This window comes from Electrophorus electricus, chromosome 20 (genome assembly GCF_013358815.1).
Source record: "Electrophorus electricus isolate fEleEle1 chromosome 20, fEleEle1.pri, whole genome shotgun sequence".
In the NCBI taxonomy this organism is placed as follows: domain Eukaryota; kingdom Metazoa; phylum Chordata; class Actinopteri; order Gymnotiformes; family Gymnotidae; genus Electrophorus; species Electrophorus electricus.
Genome location: NC_049554.1, coordinates 11,870,783 through 11,890,623, shown reverse-complemented (window position 1 = coordinate 11,890,623; position 19,841 = coordinate 11,870,783). Strand labels below are relative to the sequence as shown.

The 19,841-nt window shown below is 40.1% G+C and overlaps 3 protein-coding genes across 13 annotated transcripts; all 3 read left to right on the top strand.

Annotated features, from left to right (window-relative positions):
* The first annotated feature begins 293 nt into the window (after positions 1-293).
* asb14a (ankyrin repeat and SOCS box containing 14a) lies at positions 294-5,495 on the top strand. 8 transcript variants are annotated; one of them, XM_027001838.2, is made up of 10 exons: positions 294-419; positions 780-963; positions 1,044-1,096; positions 1,213-1,344; positions 1,662-1,820; positions 2,225-2,470; positions 2,687-2,858; positions 3,072-3,615; positions 3,854-4,007; positions 4,696-5,495. In XM_027001838.2, the coding sequence occupies exons 2-10, from the start codon at positions 839-841 to the stop codon at positions 4,872-4,874; spliced, it is 1,764 nt and encodes a 587-aa protein (XP_026857639.2). In that variant the 5' UTR covers positions 294-419; positions 780-838; the 3' UTR covers positions 4,875-5,495. The 8 variants fall into 8 exon arrangements, with proteins under 8 accessions (XP_026857639.2, XP_026857642.2, XP_026857638.2 ...); XM_027001841.2 differs by having other exon boundaries at positions 766-963; XM_027001837.2 differs by having other exon boundaries at positions 514-963.
* Positions 5,496-6,359: 864 nt separating this feature from the next.
* On the top strand, positions 6,360-16,908 carry appl1 (adaptor protein, phosphotyrosine interaction, PH domain and leucine zipper containing 1). 4 transcript variants are annotated; one of them, XM_027001835.2, is made up of 22 exons: positions 6,360-6,573; positions 7,489-7,587; positions 7,717-7,776; positions 7,949-8,020; positions 8,187-8,274; positions 8,361-8,402; positions 9,185-9,243; positions 9,867-10,013; positions 10,172-10,254; positions 10,697-10,855; positions 11,723-11,911; positions 12,314-12,356; positions 12,488-12,544; positions 12,640-12,731; positions 12,835-13,014; positions 13,238-13,287; positions 13,398-13,572; positions 13,710-13,746; positions 13,945-14,091; positions 14,591-14,641; positions 14,802-14,891; positions 15,307-16,908. In XM_027001835.2, exons 1-22 carry the CDS (start codon positions 6,520-6,522, stop codon positions 15,454-15,456), a joined length of 2,124 nt encoding a protein of 707 aa, XP_026857636.1. In that variant the 5' UTR covers positions 6,360-6,519; the 3' UTR covers positions 15,457-16,908. The 4 variants fall into 4 exon arrangements, with proteins under 4 accessions (XP_026857636.1, XP_026857635.1, XP_026857634.1 ...); XM_027001834.2 differs by having other exon boundaries at positions 13,235-13,287; XM_027001833.2 differs by having other exon boundaries at positions 10,697-10,864.
* A 1,002-nt stretch (positions 16,909-17,910) lies between these two features.
* Positions 17,911-18,997, top strand: hesx1 (HESX homeobox 1). The gene is made up of 4 exons (XM_027001860.2): positions 17,911-18,099; positions 18,193-18,350; positions 18,584-18,685; positions 18,870-18,997. Exons 1-4 carry the CDS (start codon positions 17,964-17,966, stop codon positions 18,978-18,980), a joined length of 507 nt encoding a protein of 168 aa, XP_026857661.1. The 5' UTR covers positions 17,911-17,963; the 3' UTR covers positions 18,981-18,997.
* Positions 18,998-19,841: the final 844 nt, after the last annotated feature.

The window sequence follows — 19,841 nt, the reverse complement described above, 5'->3', positions numbered from 1 at the left end:
TGGGACCTATCTCACCTAAGGGACTGGTCAGTTAGACAGAGACCTGAATCCTGAAGGACTGCAATACTCAAGCCAGAGAACGCCATGACCCTAGTATTTAAAATACTAGCTAAAGCAGTTGCCACTTTTTTGTGCATTTTAGCAGAAGAGGATTTGATGTAGCATAACTGTATCCTGCACTTGGCAAGAAGACCTCATTCTGGGGACATGGGGTGAAAAGTGTCACAGGGCCAGGTCCCAGGCCTTGGTCTGTCTCATGATCAGATATTTATAGCAGGGCCACGACATAAATAACCTAGCATGCAGTTCAGGGCTCTCCTGCCTGCAACCTGACATGATATTGCTACAGCTCTTTTGCTAATAGGTAATATAAACATTTGTCATAGGGTATCACTGCTAACGCACATCACAAGTAAGGGGTGAGTAATGCTTACTTTTTCAAATGTTAGCTGCTGAATGGTTTGTGCATTATAGGGTTGTGTTTTGCAGTACTAATGTTTGTTTACATTGTAGAGCTAAGAATGCTGAAGGAGAAGATTTGATTACTGTCTTGTATAAAACTGAAGGAGCTCAGGTTTACCCAAGTTATTGCTGATAAATCAATAAACATTAACATGTAATTAACTTTCCATTTCACACTTATTTTCAGTTATCTCCATGCATATTTTTAAAATAAGTACAGCTCAGAAGGAAGCACATGGGTTAGAGTTCAATAGCATGAATGTCAAATTGTCACATGATTTATCTGTATTACACTGCTGACAGTGACAGTGTTTTAGGGTTAAGACTCTCACTACAGAGGGCTACATAACTACTGGCTGCAATTCAAGACGCCACTATGGATTTTGAGACATCCGGAGGGATTTTTGATGAAGATGTGGCAACTCAGTACATGATAGAACAGAGCATTCTGCCAAGCAATAAGACTGAGTTCAAGGACATATTTTCTGAAGACGGATGCAGGTAGAAAGCGTGACCTTATTAAACATTATGAAAGAACTTTCTAATTGCTTTTGTGGAATTAAAAAAGTGCCTGCCCACAGGATATTACTAACTAGTCCAGAAAGGGACAAAATCTCCAGTGCCATCAAACGAGGTGAGATTCAGAAAGGGCTTTTACAGCAGATGGTTGTATTCTGTAGCTAATCTACTGAGAACGTTGTTATCTACTGTAATCTACTGAATGGTTTTGTGTTGCTGATTGGATGTTAGGTGATGTGGCAGCTTTACGTAAGCTCACGACTCACCAGTATGCTTTCTCAGAGGAGGACAATATGGGCAATATTCCCTTACATGAGGCAGCCAAGCAGAATAACCAGTACATCCTAGAGATCACTTACACAGGTCTGAAGGGACATCAACCATTGTTCTATTGATATCCATTTTCTTCCAGTATGGTTATATCCTGTAGAATGGATACCACCATGAAATGGTGCAAATATTTTCATATTTCAGTTGTTTAAAAACTCACAGGTCTCAGTTGTGAGTGTGCATGCTATGAATACTGGAGTAGGTGTACATGCTGTAATAAATAGTATATACCTTTTCTTTCTGACTTTTGCTCTGTTAGACTAGCATATGTTGATGTTTGGCGTATTGTGTGTTACACTAGCTTATTTTGTCTGTGGATTGGTGTATTGTGTGTGCCTGTTTTATCACAGCATCACCCGCAGATGCTAAGTTGAAAAAAACGCTTCGGGGTAAGACTGCCCTCTTCCTAGCTGTAGAAGAGGGTCTCCTGGATAATGCCTGCTACCTACTGGACAACGGGAGCAGTCCTGATTGCCTGGATGGCGAGGAGGACACACCTCTTTTTGTAGGTCAGAAAAACAAACCAATAGTTATTTTAATGGGATATTTCCTATAAGTTTCATGTTCATATACATAATATGGAGGAGTATGTACAATACACATATATGCAAGAAATGCAGAATATATAGGGCGAAGATGCATATGCTCTGGTTATGTGAGAGCAAGTGCAGTTCCTTTGGACACTGTAGTAGTGTGTAGTGTGTGACAAATGTAGTTAAAACAAGTACATGTGAGGCTGCTAACAAAAAAGGAGTCTATAGACATTTGCTGGCATTAAGCAAAGTTATGGTAACTGGTCTCTATGGGCATTTAATTGCCACAAGCCACCTCTACCAGTCTTCTGGACAAGGCATTCCTTTAAAGATGTCCATGTTCTGAATTCTTTTTCCATAACATCATTACATCCCTACAGCTATAAGAAACAACCACTATGATATGGTGAAGCTCCTCCTCTCCTTCAATGTCAAAGTGAACCAGGAGGGGGCGCACTGCCGAACGGCCCTACACGAAGCTGCTCGCATGGGCCTCACAGACACAGTGAACCTGCTGCTGCAGTCCGGAGCTCAACCCGACCCCAGAAGCAACTACGGCCTCACCCCTCTGGCCCTGGCAGCTCAAGGGGGTCACCTGGAGATAGTACAAGCTCTGCTCCGCAAAGGTCAGACACTGGGCGTGAATGTTAGGCACTACCTAAGATAGTGGGCCGCTGTTTTGTCTGTACGATATCCAAGGAAACTGTGAGCTGTTTTTTTTTTGTTTTGTTTTTTTAAAGAACTTTTTAAAGAGTGCTTTGACATGTAGGGAAGACTGGGGAAGGAAGAATGTAAGAGTTCAGTTTTTGCCTGTAATGTCAGTCTTGATATTTGGCTTGCAGGAGCTAATGTGGAGTCCCAGGCTCAAGACAGTGCCACTATCCTTTTTGAGGCATCTGCATCTGGCAACCCTGATGTCATTTCTCTGCTGCTAGAGTACGGCGCTGATGCAAATATGCCAAAACACACAGGCCACCTGCCTATCCACAGAGTAGCTCACCGCGGACATGAGAAGTAAGCATTTATCACCCCCTGACCACTAATAAAACTTGTGACACGATCTGCTAATGATCATATTCAACCCTTTTGCAAAGGGGATAAAATCTTTATTCTATTACATATTCAACTATGTTAACCACCTCAGAATAAAATTGCAGTAGTTGCATTTGGGTCATGCATTTGGAAGTTCATAAAACAGATGTACATATTTATCTTTCTCTTTGTCAGGGCTCTGGCTCTGTTGATCCCTGTGACCACCCAGGATGCTGTAGATGAGAGCGGCATGAGCCCCTTGCACTCAGCAGCAGCCGGCGGGCACACGCACTGTCTGCGGATGCTGCTCAGGGCCGGCTACGACCCCAACTTCATGCTGGACCCGTGGGTACAGCGTAGCTACGACGACCGTCGCAAGTCCGCCCTCTACTTCGCCGTGTCCAATGATGACGTGCCCTCCAGCAGAGCACTCCTGGAGGCTGGAGCCATGCCCAACCAGGATCCGGTCAAGTGCCTGCAGGTGGCGCTGCGTTTGGGCAACTACGAGCTAATCGACACCCTGCTGAGACATGGCGCTAACGTTAACTACTTCTGCCGCGTGAACACAACGCGCTTCCCCTCGGCACTACAATACGCACTCAAGGATGAGGTGGTGATGAGGATGCTCTTCAACTATGGGTATGATGTGCAGCTCTGCTTCCACTGCCCATATGGAGACAAATCTCATGTGCCTGATGACTACGAGGGGTGGAGCAACACTGTCATCAAGGACACGGCGGTGAGAGAATGCTACTCGTCCACTTTGACTGCAGAAGTACTAGGAATTCGGGATCTAAATTCAAAAACAATGGGTATAAAAGAACCATTCTGTAATTTGGAAAGAGGAATCCATAAACCACCCTATTTAATATACCTCGAATTGTTATTTTATCCTTTAAAAATATTTGATTGTTACTTATTCTTATTATTGTCATCCATGACACTTTCCCACCTTTTCATTCATTCTTACCCTGCAGTTCTGTGAAGTGATAACTGTCAGCTGGTTGAAGCATCTCGCAGGACATGTGGTGCGCGTCATGTTAGACTATGTAGACCATGTCAGGTTTTGTTCAAAGCTGAAGGCAACTCTGATGGAGCAGACACAGTGGACAGAAATCTGCAGGATTCAAGGTGTGTAGTGAAAAGGATGTGCGGTACGACATACATTCAGACTTTGTACCACTTCTTTTTTCAAACTTGTAAACACATATTACTGAGGTATTTTTGTATCACTGCAGGTAATGAGTGAACACTTATCAGAAACTAAGTAGACATATGGTATCTTTCAACATGACAACCAAAGTCTCACTGCCAGCAAAGTACGCCAGCATGTTACTAACAGTTAAAGACACAGAAAGAGTTAGTCAAAAACATATCTATATACTGTCACCAACAAAGTACAAAAACTGTTTGATACATTATTAAGAACATTTATATATAATTAAGAAGTGAGAACACACTCATTAGCATAGCAACAGGAAAACAATTCATTGGAGAAAATAGCGGATGACCAAAGAATACTTTTAATCATGAAAATAGCATTAAAAAGAGACAGCTGTTGAGGACGTGGGCAGCTGTTGAGGACGTGTTTGTGCTGAATTTTCACTGCAAGATCACAAGCTATTAGTGAGGTGGCAAAACAAAACTCAAACAAAGTACAATTTTAATTAAGATTAATTACAAAGTAAAATTTTTATTAAGATTATATTCATTAGTCCAGTTACTTGCTGTTTCGTGAAATTGAGAGAGACAACAAAAATTGTCACTGTGCAATTACTATATCTTATATCTTATACTTACTATATCATGAATCCTTCAGAGAATGTCCGTTGCTTGCAACACCTGTGCCGGCTGAAGATCAGGAGATGCATGGGGCGACTGCGACTCAGAGCTCCAGTCTTCATGAGCTTCCTGTCTCTGCCACACCGCCTCAAGGAATTTATCTTATACAGAGAGTATGACCTTTACAGACAGAAGTGCCAAGGTCAGTCCAAGTGATGTGGGGACAATCACACATGCGGTTAAGAGTATCGGAGTGCAAAGAGGCTTCTTCATGGAACTGTCCTCTATTGTAACAAATAACTGAGTAAATGGTCTCGTTGACTGATTCATTATGTTTTTGGAAAATGCATTTACAAAGTGTCATTTTTAAATGAATTGATGTTCAAACAAAAGTTGTGTTGAAAATACTTAGGGCGTGCAATGTGATATGAGTTTTGTTTACTTGAGCATTTAAGATATTTTTAGCTATTTACTTTATGTAAAGCTTAGATTTTGATGAGGAAATGTCATACATTGGTTACTGAACTAATGAGACACACCTGTGTATACCAGCACAATAGTCTATACCCACAACTATGTCAATGTCAACCTCATGCCAGGGCAGGATGAAGAATTATGCAAGCCAACAGAAAGGCTATCGATAATTGTAAACTGTTAATTGTAAAATGCACCTATGTGATTGCTTGACCTCATAAAGTGGTGAATGAGTGCAGGAACAAGGGAAGTATTTCTAAATAAAGTGCATGTTGCATGTAATAAGCATTCTTTTAGCAATGGAAAAACCTCAAAAATTTCAGTTGATATAATATCAATACTATTTTTCCAAAAGAGATGCAATTTATTGAGTTTGTCTATTTCATATGAGCAAAATTACATTTTCTGCTTTGCACATTTCAGTTAAATGTAGTCTAAACAATGTAAATAGTAAAAAAATTTTTTTTTCAAATTTGTACACTTTTATCATAATTCCGAGCCCTAATAGCTAACTGTAAACATTAATCATATATATTAGTATTTGAACATTAGATTTATACATTTGTTCACTTACATGACACGGATCTATAGTCAACGTATGATTTGCCTTATGGTGGTCACTGACCGCCAGTCTTCAAGCTAAAAATGGAATACCGAATATTTCATTTGTAGATTCAACTGTAGACAATCAAATTCGTGGGTTTCTCTTTTCTTTACTTCAGTATAAATATTGTTTGAAGTTCGGCAGCTGCCATGGTGTCTGTGTGCAGTTTTACGTTTGCTAGAAGCAGATTTGAACATTTGTTCATATACTTCAACTGAACTGCTGGCAGGAAGCGGAGAGCAAAAGCTTGCTTTAAAAAACAGAATATCGGATGACATTTGCGCATGTTGAAATTCATGTCTTGATCAAGACTTTTTCATCGTGATATGCGTTTCCGATTTACTGATTAGACTACTTAGTAAATTGTATTTGTTGGGTTACCATAAGTCTAAGGTTAATCATTCATCATAGACGTCATATAAATCCGAAAAACGTCAAGCTCACCTCGACTAATTTATCTCAAAGTACATCGGCCATTCTGATATATGTTTATGAAACAGCGAATCTTAACAAAAATAGTCTTTATCAAAGCATTTTCGTTTAGCAAAATAGTTTTTTGTATAATGTATAAGCTACAAAAATAATAATTCGTCATCATAACACAAACTCTCCGCCAATCCGGGGAAAATGAGAATACGGCATGTCCGCATTTGTGGGAGGATTCTGATGAGGTGTAGATTTGTCTTGAATAAATCAACCAAGGAGAGATTTTTCAGAAACGCTATCGGTGGTTTGGTTTTTAGATCAACAGCAACTCAGACCTGTTAGGTTCACGCTGCAGTCATGCCTGGAATTGACAAACTGCCGATAGAAGAGGCATTGGAGGACAGCCCTCAGGTAAACACACCAAAATCTGGGCTAGCTTCATAGCTACGTGGCTAGCAGGGTAACTAGCCAGCAAAGCAGCAGCCTTATGCTAACTGTCTTTGTGAACCATAAATACAAAATAAAAATCGTTGATAACGTTTTCACAATTTCAAAATGTTGATTTTGTAGATTAGCTGCACCGTGGGTCAGGCAAGACTATTAAAATGTAGAGGAACGTGACGCTATTATTAAGATGGCTAACGCCTGCGTTAGCTATTTAGCTATCTGTGGGGAAATGATTGATGCTGACGCCAACGATTACTGGCCCTCAATGTTTACAAGCGAAGAATAACGCGTTCAGTTCGTCCCATAGCTAAGATATTTCTAGGATATCTCTACCTAACTGTGTAGGTAACTAGCTAGCTAGCTAGCCTGGAGAGCCACAGATTTAAAAAAAACCCGACGATCGACAGGTTAGCGTTACGGTACTTTGAGTTTCGAAGTTCCTTTGCAGTGCCGTATACCTCCGACCACCTAAGTTAATTTACATTAAATGATTTTTTTGAAGTATTTGTAGACCTTGTAGGGCATATCTAATTAATAAGCACCGTTTACCAAGAAAAGGGTGTAGAAGTTTATGGTCCGGAATCTATTCCCGTAGAACATTTGCTAACGCTAGCTACAATTTTAAAATGACTCCTAAAGGGCCACACGTTTTCTGAGGCGTTTTCTTTTGGCAAAACTTTGTCAGCTAGGTTAGCTAGCTAATTTTAGTGTTTGACAAAATAGTAATATTTTAAGATGAGGCACAAAACTGGCTTCTCTTCTCTCTAGGATTACGGTGACCAGTAGTTTGGTGTTATCCATTGTACATTCTGATCAAGTAAATTGGCCATCTTCTGCTTTCTCACATAAATCCACACACTCTTACTGTTCTCTTTCTAGACACGCTCCCTGCTTGGTGTGTTTGAGGAGGACACAGCTGCAATATCCAGCTACTACCATCAGCTCTTCCAGGCTATGCAAAGAATATATGATGCGCAGGTAAGGTAGCACTTGTAAGGCGTTTCCTTTTTTTCACCTCATTCAGTAATACTCTAAAGAGGGTTTTAAGTGTCTCTTTCATCTTCCATGTCTCCTGGAACTTTAAACTACAGCTTATATGGTTTACAGAATGAACTTAGTGCTGCCACGCATCTAACATCCAAGTTATTGAAGGAATATGAAAAGCAGGTAACCTCTCTTTTAACATCCAAGTGTCCTTGTTGCCTTTCAATAGGCCTTTCTGTGCAAAGTGATTTCGCACTTGTAGAAGTACTTTTACTGTTGCAGAAGTACCTTGAGTGCATGCTGGCAGTAATCCCATGAGCCTTAAAGCTTAACACTGCCCTGCTCTCTGTTGTAGCGTTTCCCTCTTGGTGGTGATGATGAGGTCATGAGCTCAACTTTACAGCAGTTTGCCAAAGTCATCGACGAGGTGCGAGAAATGTGCTGAGTCCACACCTACTGTGTTTTTATATTTTGACCTTTTTCTGGCTAGTTTATAATCTTTCCTAACCTTTCTTTTAACCTTCTTATTATCTCTCTCTCTCTCTCTCTCTCTCTCTCTCTGTGTTTATTTATTTAAAATTTTTTTTTGGCAGCTCAGCTCCTGCCATGCAGTTCTGTCCACTCAGCTAGCAGATGCCATGATGTTTCCCATCACTCAGTTCAAAGAAAAGGACTTGAAAGGTAAAGGAACTATACGTTAGGGCCGTGTGTGTCACATCAATGTGCTTATTATGGAGATATGCACATTCTGCATCTCTTTCCTACAGAAATCCTCACCCTAAAGGAGGTATTCCAGATATCCAGTGATGGTGAGAATCAGCTTTCTACAAAAATGAGGAACTTTCACCTTATGCTTTTTGTGAGCTTACTGGTGCGTTGGCTCTCCAAAATACAAAATTCAGATACATAGAAAGCATGGATGCCTACATGCAACAAGGAAATGTGTGAAGTTATTGCTGGTTCTTTTATTTACTGTAAGGAGGACATATTTTGGGTCATGCTATCCTCAGTGCTATTCAACATTGGTGCATATGGATGTTGCTTTAAGTACTTAACATCGCATGACTCTCAGATGATCAAAAGTAACACAGCTATAGACCCAGGTTATGAGTTCAATACAAAATTAAAGTCTGTAGGCATATATACATTTCCACATTCTCAAGCAAAATGCTTAAAAAACCATGAAACTAATTCCTATTTATTTAATGGAAAAAACGATGTAATGTTCAACTCATCATTCTTCCCTGCTAGAAACATGGTATCTAAATTATGAATCCAAAAAGCCTTTTTTTTTTTTTTTTTTTTTTTTTTTTTTTTTTAATGAATCCAAAAATGTTGTTGATGTCCCCATTTCTTCTTTCAAGTGTGACTAGGGTTAGGGTTACATTTAAGGCATTGAACATTGTGATTTATATATAAAACCACTGGCAAATAAAGATTCTTTCTCCTGATGCACCTAAGCCTAGTTTTTAGAGGTTAGCTTTGTTTCATGCATCATATAGCAATAGATCGGGGGAAGGGGGGGGATTTTAGGTTTTTCTCTGAGTGAAATGTTTGGTAAAATTTAGTTTTTTCTTTTAATTTTTATTAGATCATGACGTGGCTGTCAACAGATATAGTCGATTATCTAAGAAAAAAGAAAATGAGAAGGTAAGTTCCTGCAAAAATTAATTGAAATGGCACAGGTTGAGTTTTATCTCACAAACATTTGCACACATGCTTATCAAATCCTGTCTTATCCTCTCACCCATTCTGTTGGGCCTTATTAAAGCAGTGTCCTATTGTGCTCGATCATACACCACACTGTCTCTATTTAATCAAACCCATACTGAGGCCTGGCTTGGCACCTGCTAGAGGTGCATATGTTACACACATTTGGCTGGCTTAAGTTGTATCTTTTTGTGTGGAACAGGAATTTATTCTGGATCTTGTTTTGGAAGCAAAAGTGAGGTTAATATTTAACACATACAGGAAGTGCTGAGCTGGTTAATATACCTGTAGGATTATATAAATTATTGCTGAGGTGCAGGCATTGAAACAATTGCAGGACTGTGTTTGAGAATTTTCTGTTTACTTTGACGTTGATTTGATGACGAATGTACATGACTCTGGGTGGCTTGAGATAAGGCTGTTTTTCATCATTAGCTTTTGCTTAGCCAATATCATAATAATGGCATTATAATTACAATAATTATGATGATATTCACCACAGTAATATTCATCAAATTACATTACCTAATTATAGAACACAGAAATTCTTGCCTCCACAACAGGTAAAGGGTGAGGTCATGGAGGACGTATATACCTCCAGGAAAAAGCAGCACCAGACTGTGATGCACTATTTCCTGGCTCTTAATACTCTACAGTACAAGAAGAAGATTGCCCTGCTGGAGCCGCTGCTGGGTTATATGCAAGCACAGGTGTGGCTCCTCAGATGAAATGATTACATGGAGTTGTTCTTTACACAATTTGTGTTTTAGCTCTGCTAGGTCTTGGAGACATTGGGGAAGAGGCAGTGCCAAGCCTTAACCACAGTTCTGTTTGGATGTGCTCCATGTTTTTCTGTACCTTTTATCAGATAAGTTTCTTCAAGCTTGGATCAGAGAACCTGACACAGCAATGGGAAGACTTTCTTACAAACATTGGGACCAGTGTACAAAAGTAGGTTGTATATGCATTTATTGCAATAATAATACATTATTATTATTATTATTTATTTATTTATTTTTAAAATCTCATAATTGTAAATTAGTTGCAATTGCCCTGTCACTTTGGAATAGTTAGTTTTTCTTTGTTAGTTTATTTTTTTCACTTGTGCTACTGGGTTGTATTTAGCTGCACCTTGAAGTATTGAAAGACACACAGTTAATTTGTGTAGAGTGATCCAAATGAGTGGTCATAATGTTGACTTTAACTCTGGATTATAATATTTGATTAGGGTTAAAGAATGTACCTGTACTTCACCTTGACAGTGGTGATAAGAAGGTCTAGTCTGTGTGCATTTAAGCACTTGTGCCATTATATGCTTTTATGCAAATAGCTCACTGTGTGGGTTTGAGTAGTGTGACTTGTAATCAACAGTTCCACCTATGTGTGTTTGCAGTGTCCGCAGGGAGATGGACAGTGAGGTGGATGCAATGCAGCAGACCATCCAAGATCTAGAGCAGGCCAGCGACATGCTGTACATGCCGGACCCTGATCCCAGCAAAATCCCCATCAATCGCAACCTGACCCGCAAGGCCGGCTACCTCAACATGCGCAAGTATGGGCGGTGAGAATGCAGAGCAATGTAGCATACTTCCATATCACATTTATTCCTCATCAAGTGAAAGCTTGATGTACATCTACACACATAAGACATAATCTTAATCTGGGAGGGTACGTTAATAGATGAACATTCTGTGGTCGTTCATCTTTTGGCAATTGCAGAGGGCAGCAACCACACTGGGCTTCAGACCTTTTGAAACGTGATCTGACCACCAGCCCAAGGACCCAGTTCGGGCGTGGGAGCTAAAAGACATATTTTTCCCTTCTGAACGATGGTCTAAGTTTCACTGTTCTCTCTTTCAGGGCTGACTGTCTTAGTCATATTGTCCTCTCCCTCAAGGCGTGCTCCTACACACATCACACATTTCATGTATCTCCCCAGCATGCACCAGGGTCACACTCATACCCTTCTCCCATACTTGGGGTTTCACATAATCCCCTCACAGTAGGGCAGGGGGTTTCTTTAACCATAGGCATGCTCCCAATGGTCTCACAATAACATCCCACTTCTGACACCATTTGTAGTGAAGGCAGAGGGCAGTGACTGTGCCTTGCTTTGAACCCGGGTCGCCCAGCTGTGCTCTGACCAGGTGTGACAGTCTCCGTCGCAGGAGTATGTAGTTTAAGATTAGAATCCTACGATTCTAAGCCTGCAAGGAGAACGCCACCCCAGCCAGAACGGCAGAAGAAATATCTGTGCATCAGAAGAAAACATTACATTCTGTATTGTCAGATTTCGTTGTACACTTAATGGCCTTTTCGTTGTACAGTTGTGCAGTTGACGTTGTACGGTTAATAAACACCAAAAAATTATCCCACTTGTAAGAAATTCCAACAGAATAACATCACACTTTACATCTAGTAAAACAGGGCTGGTGTCATCCACCTGGGATCGGCAGTATTTCTTCACCCAAGGCGGGAACCTTATGAGCCAAGCACGAGGAGACGTAGCTGGGGGTCTGGTCATGGACATTGACAACTGCTCTGTAATGGCAGTGGACTGTGAGGATCGGCGCTTTTGCTTCCAAATTTCATCATTTGATGGCAAGAAGTACGTTTGTCAATCCTGTTTGTTAATGGGGCACACGTCAGAAATTTCCTTCGACCAGTGTTTTTTCTCCATAAACAGCTATTGAGAGCTCTGGCTTCATTCAGTACTGCTAGCACCATTTGAGGCTTGTTTGTGTAAATCTCCAGTAAGAATATTGCATAAGAGCATTCATTAAAATCTTTGTGCTCTGGGGAATTATGCAAATAGACTCTAGTCCTATTGTCCTTTAGTCTGAAATGTCCCTGAAGGTTATTTATTAACGATGGTTTTGTTCAAAAGCTGGATAAAACAATCCATGCGTCCTCTCCGAGAGCTGAACAGTGACTCATTTCTTTTTTGCTTACTGTGACAAAAGCCCTGTTCAGTGCTTGAGCAGAGCTGTGATCTTTCTCTTCACTGCAGGGTTGCCATTTTGCAAGCAGATAGCAGAAAGGATTGTGAAGAGGTAATGAAACTACAGGGGTTTTTTGGCAATATTTATTAAAATACTATAAAAGTGTATTACAGTAAAAATGTTAATTCCTGAAACATGATTGCGAAAAATAACTGCAGAAATGTCTTCTCATGTTCTTTCAGTGGATTGCAACAATAAATAACATCTCCAAAAGGATATATCTTAGTGACAACCCTGAGGTATTTATGCGGCTGTTAACTCTCATATACATGGTGCTGATTTCCAGTATTGCTAAATCGTTGCGTCACTGAAAAGGTTCCCTCCTTGTTGATAGGAAACAGCCGCCAGAGCGAACCAGTCTGCGCTGGAAGCTGTGACACCTTCCCCTTCATTTCAACAGAGGCACGAGAGCTTTCGACCCAGCACGTCAGTATCTGCTCAACACTCACGTGGCCCCCCTTCTCACTTATTCCAGACTGATTTGTTTCTCCATTAGCCAGTAGCAGTGATCTCATGCCCATGGTTGCAGGCAAGGCCGACCCAGAGCAGCACGGACAAGCAGCCAGGGATCCGTAGGCTCTGACTCACCCGCTCTATCCTCCCTGTCTCTGGACTCCCTCGTGGCCCCAGACACACCCATCCAGTTCGACATCATCTCGCCTGTCTGTGAGGAGCACGCCACCCCGGCCAAGAATGCCAGCCAGGGCAGGTCAGCAGTTTTAAGCCTGTGTTGTTCTTCGGGAGGCCTAGGAAAGTCTAAATTGGCAAGTCACATAGACTTTTAAGTGTTTCTATTTCAGCATCTGGTCACACAAATCAGGCCTTTCACTTTAGCTTTTTACTTAGTTTATCATTTGCCCCACAAAGTGCTCATTTAGTACTTATACTCTTGGAAATAATGGCAGTGTTTTTTGCCCCTTTGTTGAAAGAAGGACCAACCCATTTGGGGAGTCTGGAGAGCCGCAGTCCGGAGACAGTGAAGGTACATGCTGTAAAAGGAGCCTCTAATTCATAGAAACAGCAGTCTGTTGTTCCCTGGTTATCATGAGCCAGAGCAGAGGAAGAGTAATGGGCCACTGGCTGTGTCTGCAGACTCTATCTTGCACCAGCTCTTTATCGTACGTTTCCTGGGCTCCATGGAGGTGAAGGCCACGGAAAGCACAGATGTTATCTACGAAACCATGAGGCAGATCCTGGCAGCCCGAGCCATCCACAATATCTTCAGAATGACCGAATCTCACCTGCTTGTCACCTGTGAATGCCTGAAGTGAGACACAGCCCTCAAACTCACTCAGATCAAAATTTGGTTGCTGTTACTGTTACCCATTGCACAGTAGGAATGCCAAAGAGCGCAGCCTTGCGTTATAGCCCTTCCTTACCGGACTGTCTCCATGGTTTTTCCAGGCTCATTGACCCTCAAACACAAGTCACAAGATTAAGGGTAAGTCTGATTTATAACTAATACAGCATAGTTGATCCCTGGGACCATATATACAGCACTGAGCACTTTGTTCATCTAGTTATAGTTGCATGCAAAAATATTTATCCTAGATGAGCGGTGTTATTAACTTCATTTGAACTTGAGGTGGAACAGTTGTCCACAGTTTGAACACTCATTGTTCCTGTCCCTTCGCCACAGTTCCCCCTTTCCGGCGTGGTGCTGTGCGCCTCCCACCAGGAGAACAAACGCCTGTTTGGCTTCGTCTTGCAGACGGTCGGGGGGCGGGTGGACGGCCGGCCGGTCGCTACCTGCTACATCTTCGAGTCCAATAATGACGGCGAGAAGGTACAGTTAAAACGGTATTCTCTGAGGTGCCTGGGAAGCACACACTTCAGAGGTCATATGACTGTGTGTAAAAGGGGATAGATTGGACGGGAGTTCAGTCCATCTCCGGGTGACCTATTACATATAGGAAGTTTTAAGTTCTTATCAAGACAGTCATGGATATTTCTTGGCTTAATATTGCATTTTTTTGACTATCAGGTTATGATTTGTATTTGTTCATTTTTGGTCTGATTTTTTTTTTTTCCCCTCTCCCTTTCAAGGTCATCATGTTTTATTGAAGTTCACATTTTTGTTATTGATGTCAAAATCTTTCTTAAGTTCTGTGTACATTTTCAATATAATGTAAATGTCAAAAAAGCCCAAAAAGCATTACTGTAAATGCATCAAGTGCTGTGAAGGTATGCATGATCAGAGATGTACTTTAATTGCATTTGTTATAACATAGGCCTGTTGTCAGCTGTTTGCCTAATTCTCCACTTCCCTGTTAACTGTCTGTCAGATCTGTGATAGTGTGGGACTGGCTAAACAGATCGCTCTCCACTCAGAAATGGTAAGAGTTTGCTAAGGTTGGACACAGCGAAATCGCTCTTAATGTTGTTTATGTAAAGTGAACCCTGATCTAAATGAGGCTTAAATACAGCTTGTATTATGCGATTGCAAGTCTTGATTGTGCACTGTGGCTGTTACCAATGTCCTGTGTTTTCTGGCAGGATCGCAAAGCCACACAGAAACAGAGGGAGCTGGACAAGGCCAAAGAGAAACAGCAAGAGGAGCTGACCAAGCAGAAACAGATTGAAAAGGTATGGTAGGAAAACATCACATTATGTAATGTCGCATTCAAATGCATATTACATTTTCACCTGTTTAACCAAACAGACTTTTCATAGCCAGGTAGCAGCCAAAAGTCCAAAGCATATATTGCATCATTTTTAAAGAAGTTCTTCCCAGCTCAGTACTCCCTTTTCTACACCAACATCCTAAAACACCTTAACTAGCAAACAAGAACACTGAATCCCCGGGCAGATGTGGTAGTGCTGGGGATGGAGCTAAAATATGAACTGCCTAGAGAGCCCAAAGAACTGGGTCGGGGGACACTGACACTACTTTGATCTATTATTCTAAGTATTAATACTGCTATTATCCATACTGCTCAGTTATTCTTAATGATCTATCACCACATTATTATAGAATTAAAAAGTTGTTATCTTAACTTAGGACCTGGAGGAGCAGAGTCGCCTGATAGCTGCTTCTAGTCGGCCAAACCCACCAGCTGCTGATGGACAGTTTCTAGTCCTTAGCAACAGCCAATCAGAGGACAATGATGCTGGGGAGGAGAGTCGGAAAAAGGAAGAATCGGAGGCTTGACACTAAAAAGCAGGAAAAAAAAAAGCCAAAAAAAAGTTTTATGAACCTGAGTTCATACTTTTTCCCAAAACGTAGTCTTAATGACATTTCCTTCAACGCTAAAGGAAATTATATTAGCAAGGTGATTGCAAAATATTATAGATGACACATAAGAAGTACAAGAGGATTCATGATCATTTTCTGCGTTGGAGAATTGAGAGTATCTCCTGGGAGTTTGGTTTATTTGTATGAATATTGTATTTTATATTGGTCTGTTATCTGAAACATGATTTTAGAGGAGTTTTTTCCCAGATATGTGTGATGATTGATATTCTACAATGGCATACAAAAAATGGAGATGTATGGTTGAAATTAATGGGGGGTTTTTGGTAGGAAATCGCACGTGTGAATAACAAACATTTATTAGGGACTCTTATTAATATTGTATATTGTACATTTGCCATCATGCGCTAACAAACCTGCATGTGCTTTGTCATAGCACTCATATCATAAAAGCTGTCTGTTGGGTTTGATTTTAACTTGATTGCACCTAGGGTGTGTTACACTGTATTTGCAATCATGCTATTATGGTGCTTTGACTCATCACCAAGTCCAGTTACATTTTCTGATTACTAACAGTCATCCACCCAGAAGGATTCTGTCAACATGGACTTGAACTGTTGATGTGGTCACTCATCTATGGCAGTGGTTTCTCACTTTGTCTTTGAAGAAAAATTAACATGACATGAACCAGAATTGGCTATACATAGCAATAACATTTTTAATTGAATTTGCACTACATCAAGATTTCGCCATGTACTTTGTCTTTGGAAATATGAACATAAGGCACATTCAGAGTTGTCTTATTTTTGGGAGTGGGATGGTGGTTTGTATGACCAACCTCCTTAACCAATTAACAGCACCCTTTGTAATGAATATACTGCAATCATGCCAAGGTTATTATTGGACTCACCGCCAGTGTTAAATTACAAGCAGTCTGTGAATCTTTACTTTTTGTTGTGTATATTAATAATTAATGTTGATCTTCAGTGAAAGCGTCTGTTCTGTGTAACGGTGTTTCTTTAAAAATTTCACTATATAGACGCCTAGAGCACACTTGAGATGTGTACGATATGCCCATCTAAATTGACTCTTAATGCTTTTTGGCTTATAAAAAAAATGTTAGTCTCTATAATTAATCATGTCTAACAATTTTGGTTATTTTTATGGTTAATGATTTAGAATTGTTTTTTCCCTTTTAAATGCGATTGGCTTGTACATAAATAACATTTGTCAAATATATTTCGGATGGATACCGATTTGAAGTGTCCCACATTCTTGTCCAAAACTAAAAGGAAAACATGACCATAAAACCTTAAGAATTTTACCAGAGTCCATTTCTGGTAGAGTTGGTAGGGCCTTTCTTGTTAGGTCATTTGGCCACTTTGCATTAATAAAATTAATTTCCAATGATCAGTGACCGTGAGCAGTCATCTTTCATTTTATTTACGAAGTAAAAATCAAGAGGTTTTCAAGTCATTAGTATAGTTTAAATTAATTAACGTTTACCTTACATTTATTTAATGATGGCCCATACTTGGTACCTTTGCCCAGTTTTGTGTTTTTATTCTGTATTTATTTTTTAATGGATTTATATTTGTATTTTGTATATAATCGTTTTTTTCTGTTTTCATCTAAAACTAGTTGCTCTGAATTTAGTTTGCATGTTAATGGCTCTAATTAGTCAAACTTACCATAACAAAAAGAGCAGGGACACCGTGCTCGTGCACTGAGGTTTGTCTTCAGTATCCTTAAGTCTCTCCAAACGAGAGGAGTAAATAAACAAATAACTTATTTATTTAAAGCGCCCTCGGTTGAATAGAATAGTGACAGGCGATCAATTCGCCACTGAATGGGACAATTGCGACGCTCAGGCTTCCAGCAACTTGTCAACCTGCCATTGTATTATTTGCCAATGCCCTTTGTATGTTGCCGAGATGCATTCAGTCATCCCATGCATGACAAGAGGAAAAGGAGGGAATATTCAGTAGGATTAGCTCTAATAGTCTTTTTTTTATTATTTTAAATTTCCGAGCAAGAAAACCGCGTAAATAAGATTAGTCACTAGTTGACTGGTTTCTCATAATACCGTCAGATCGGCTGAGGGAAATGAGAAGATTCGCTTTAAGCGCACATGGGTGAGTGGGAATGGAGCTAATTTTCTACCTGCTGCGTAAAAATAAAAGGACATCAGCGCGGTTTTGTCTCTCTAAATACAAGGTTTAAGGGATTCTCTGTCCCTAATAGATAACACCTTAGTGGTTGCGGCTGTACCAACTAATTTGTACACTAAATTACCTGTAAATCGACCTGCTCCCATGGTGGTGGAGACCATCAATTCAAATGTAAAAGTCTCAGTTTTAATGAGTGACGTGTTGTATCCCATTAGTTCGGTTTTAAAAGGCTACTCGACAGCCACCAGGTCAAGCAGTTCGACGTTCCTTCAGAATCGGAGGACTTTCTTGGAAATGGCATCTCTCACCGTGAACACGCATCAGAGCAGACCTGTAGCGAGGCATTCGGTTTTCACTATTGATAGTATACTAGGACTGGACAGGCCAGAGCAGAGGACCGTGATTGCAACACCTTATCGCCCATGGGCAGGTATGTTAAAGTATTGGCATGCGTATTTGATACAGCAGGCATATGAGAAGGGTCAAACAAATGTATTAACAATATGTGATTCATCTCTTTCAGATGTGCAACCAACGCAAAACCGTTACGGGGTAGCGAATGGGTCACTGGATTTTGCGCCAAAGGAGGACAGTAAAGACAAAGCGCCTGCGGATAATTACAGACAAACGCTGAACTGGTACATAGGACGCAGGCCACGGACTGCTTTCTCCAGTGTACAGGTTAATCCGTACAGTGTGCAGGGTTAATCCGTTCTGTGTGGAAAAAAATACTAAACGCTACTGAGTTAAAATGCATAGGATTTGTGTAGAGGTAACTGTTTGTTTAGGCTTATTTATTTACAAATAGGCTTGTATGAAATTATTTTTGTCAGTACCAGAACTGTTCTTCATGTATAGCCTAATTTATATCCCCTTAATTTACCTTTTGACCATTTCTCTCTTTGACGGTACAGATTGAGATACTTGAAAGTGTGTTTCGAGTAAACTCGTACCCAGGGATCGACGTACGAGAAGAGCTTGCCCAGAAACTGCATCTTGATGAAGACAGAATACAGGTATAGAGAGAAACAGTTTTGTGGGGTTGATGTCTGCTTTTAAATTACAAACTAGCGTTTGATATGATATATGAACTGGGGATGTTAAACGACTTCGCGAAAGAAGGAAAAGATAACATTTTCCCTGTCAAAATATTGACCCATGCAGTGAGTATAGTAACCCAATTTCTCTGTTTCTTGTCAGATCTGGTTCCAGAACAGAAGGGCCAAACTGAAGCGATCCCACCGAGAGTCCCAGTTCCTCATGGTAAAAAAGGTCATTGGTCTTCAGAGAACAGATCAGCAGGAATTGTAATAAATACTGAAAATATGTTTTTGTAATAATGTAATATTGTAATCTAATATATCTATTGTGATTTGTTTTGAAGATAACGCGGTATAAATTAGCATTTTAAAATTTGCCTCTATAATTTGACTGTTTCTTGTTAGAATAAATTAATAAATGTTGTTTGACATTACTAAGGGTGGCGTTGGTTTGGACTACAATGTTTGTTTCGTGAATTTTGCTTATAAAAATATTAGATTATTAGATTTAAAAAATTGTTCGCTCTATCTGAAGTTCATTTCAGACAAATAAGTTTTATTGACTGGAGGCGTTTTTCTTTTAGCATGTTCTGACAAAGGTCAGTATTTAAAAATGAAACGATTTCATCATTATGTAATTTTAAGTTATAGTGTGCACGCAAATGTCTGATAGTTCCGTTTTAACACATCCAGTTCACTGTTAAAACACAACACTAGGAGGCACCAGAACGTCTATTTTGTATAAAAACACATCTTCGTGAACAATGTAACCATTTTCTAAAACTTCACAGTGGTAACAGGCACAGACAAAATATATTTAAAAATTTTACTAAATCAAAATATTGTAATTGTTTTATTTTGGTTCCACCGACAGATAACATGCTCACCACACATTTACCAGACTTGTACTGCACCCACTGGTCATTTATTGGATGCACTATTCTGTAAGATGCATTCACTCGCACAATTACGGATTGTGGTTCATCTCCTCATGAGCCCAATTTTGGCAGCCACCTTCTAAACTGTTCACCACAAATTAGATCTGTCCACAGGACCACTGCTAACCTGATGTGTTTTTGGGTGGTGGATCATTTTCAACACAGCATTCAGATTGACGTGTTAGTGGATGTTG

Excerpts from the sequence above, each read along its gene's own strand:
- asb14a (XM_027001838.2), top strand. The coding sequence starts at position 839 with ATGGATTTTGAGACATCCGGAGGGATTTTTGATGAAGATGTGGCAACT. Across the intron at positions 964-1,043 it reads TTTTCTGAAGACGGATGCAG|GATATTACTAACTAGTCCAG; the intron begins GTAGAAAGCGTG and ends GCCTGCCCACAG. Across the intron at positions 3,616-3,853 it reads CTGTCATCAAGGACACGGCG|TTCTGTGAAGTGATAACTGT; the intron begins GTGAGAGAATGC and ends CTTACCCTGCAG.
- appl1 (XM_027001832.2), top strand. The coding sequence starts at position 6,520 with ATGCCTGGAATTGACAAACTGCCGATAGAAGAGGCATTGGAGGACAGC. Across the intron at positions 12,545-12,639 it reads ATCTTAGTGACAACCCTGAG|GAAACAGCCGCCAGAGCGAA; the intron begins GTATTTATGCGG and ends CCTTGTTGATAG. Across the intron at positions 13,015-13,234 it reads AAGAATGCCAGCCAGGGCAG|AAGGACCAACCCATTTGGGG; the intron begins GTCAGCAGTTTT and ends CTTTGTTGAAAG.
- hesx1 (XM_027001860.2), top strand. The coding sequence starts at position 17,964 with ATGGCATCTCTCACCGTGAACACGCATCAGAGCAGACCTGTAGCGAGG. Across the intron at positions 18,100-18,192 it reads ACCTTATCGCCCATGGGCAG|ATGTGCAACCAACGCAAAAC; the intron begins GTATGTTAAAGT and ends CATCTCTTTCAG. Across the intron at positions 18,351-18,583 it reads CTGCTTTCTCCAGTGTACAG|ATTGAGATACTTGAAAGTGT; the intron begins GTTAATCCGTAC and ends TTGACGGTACAG.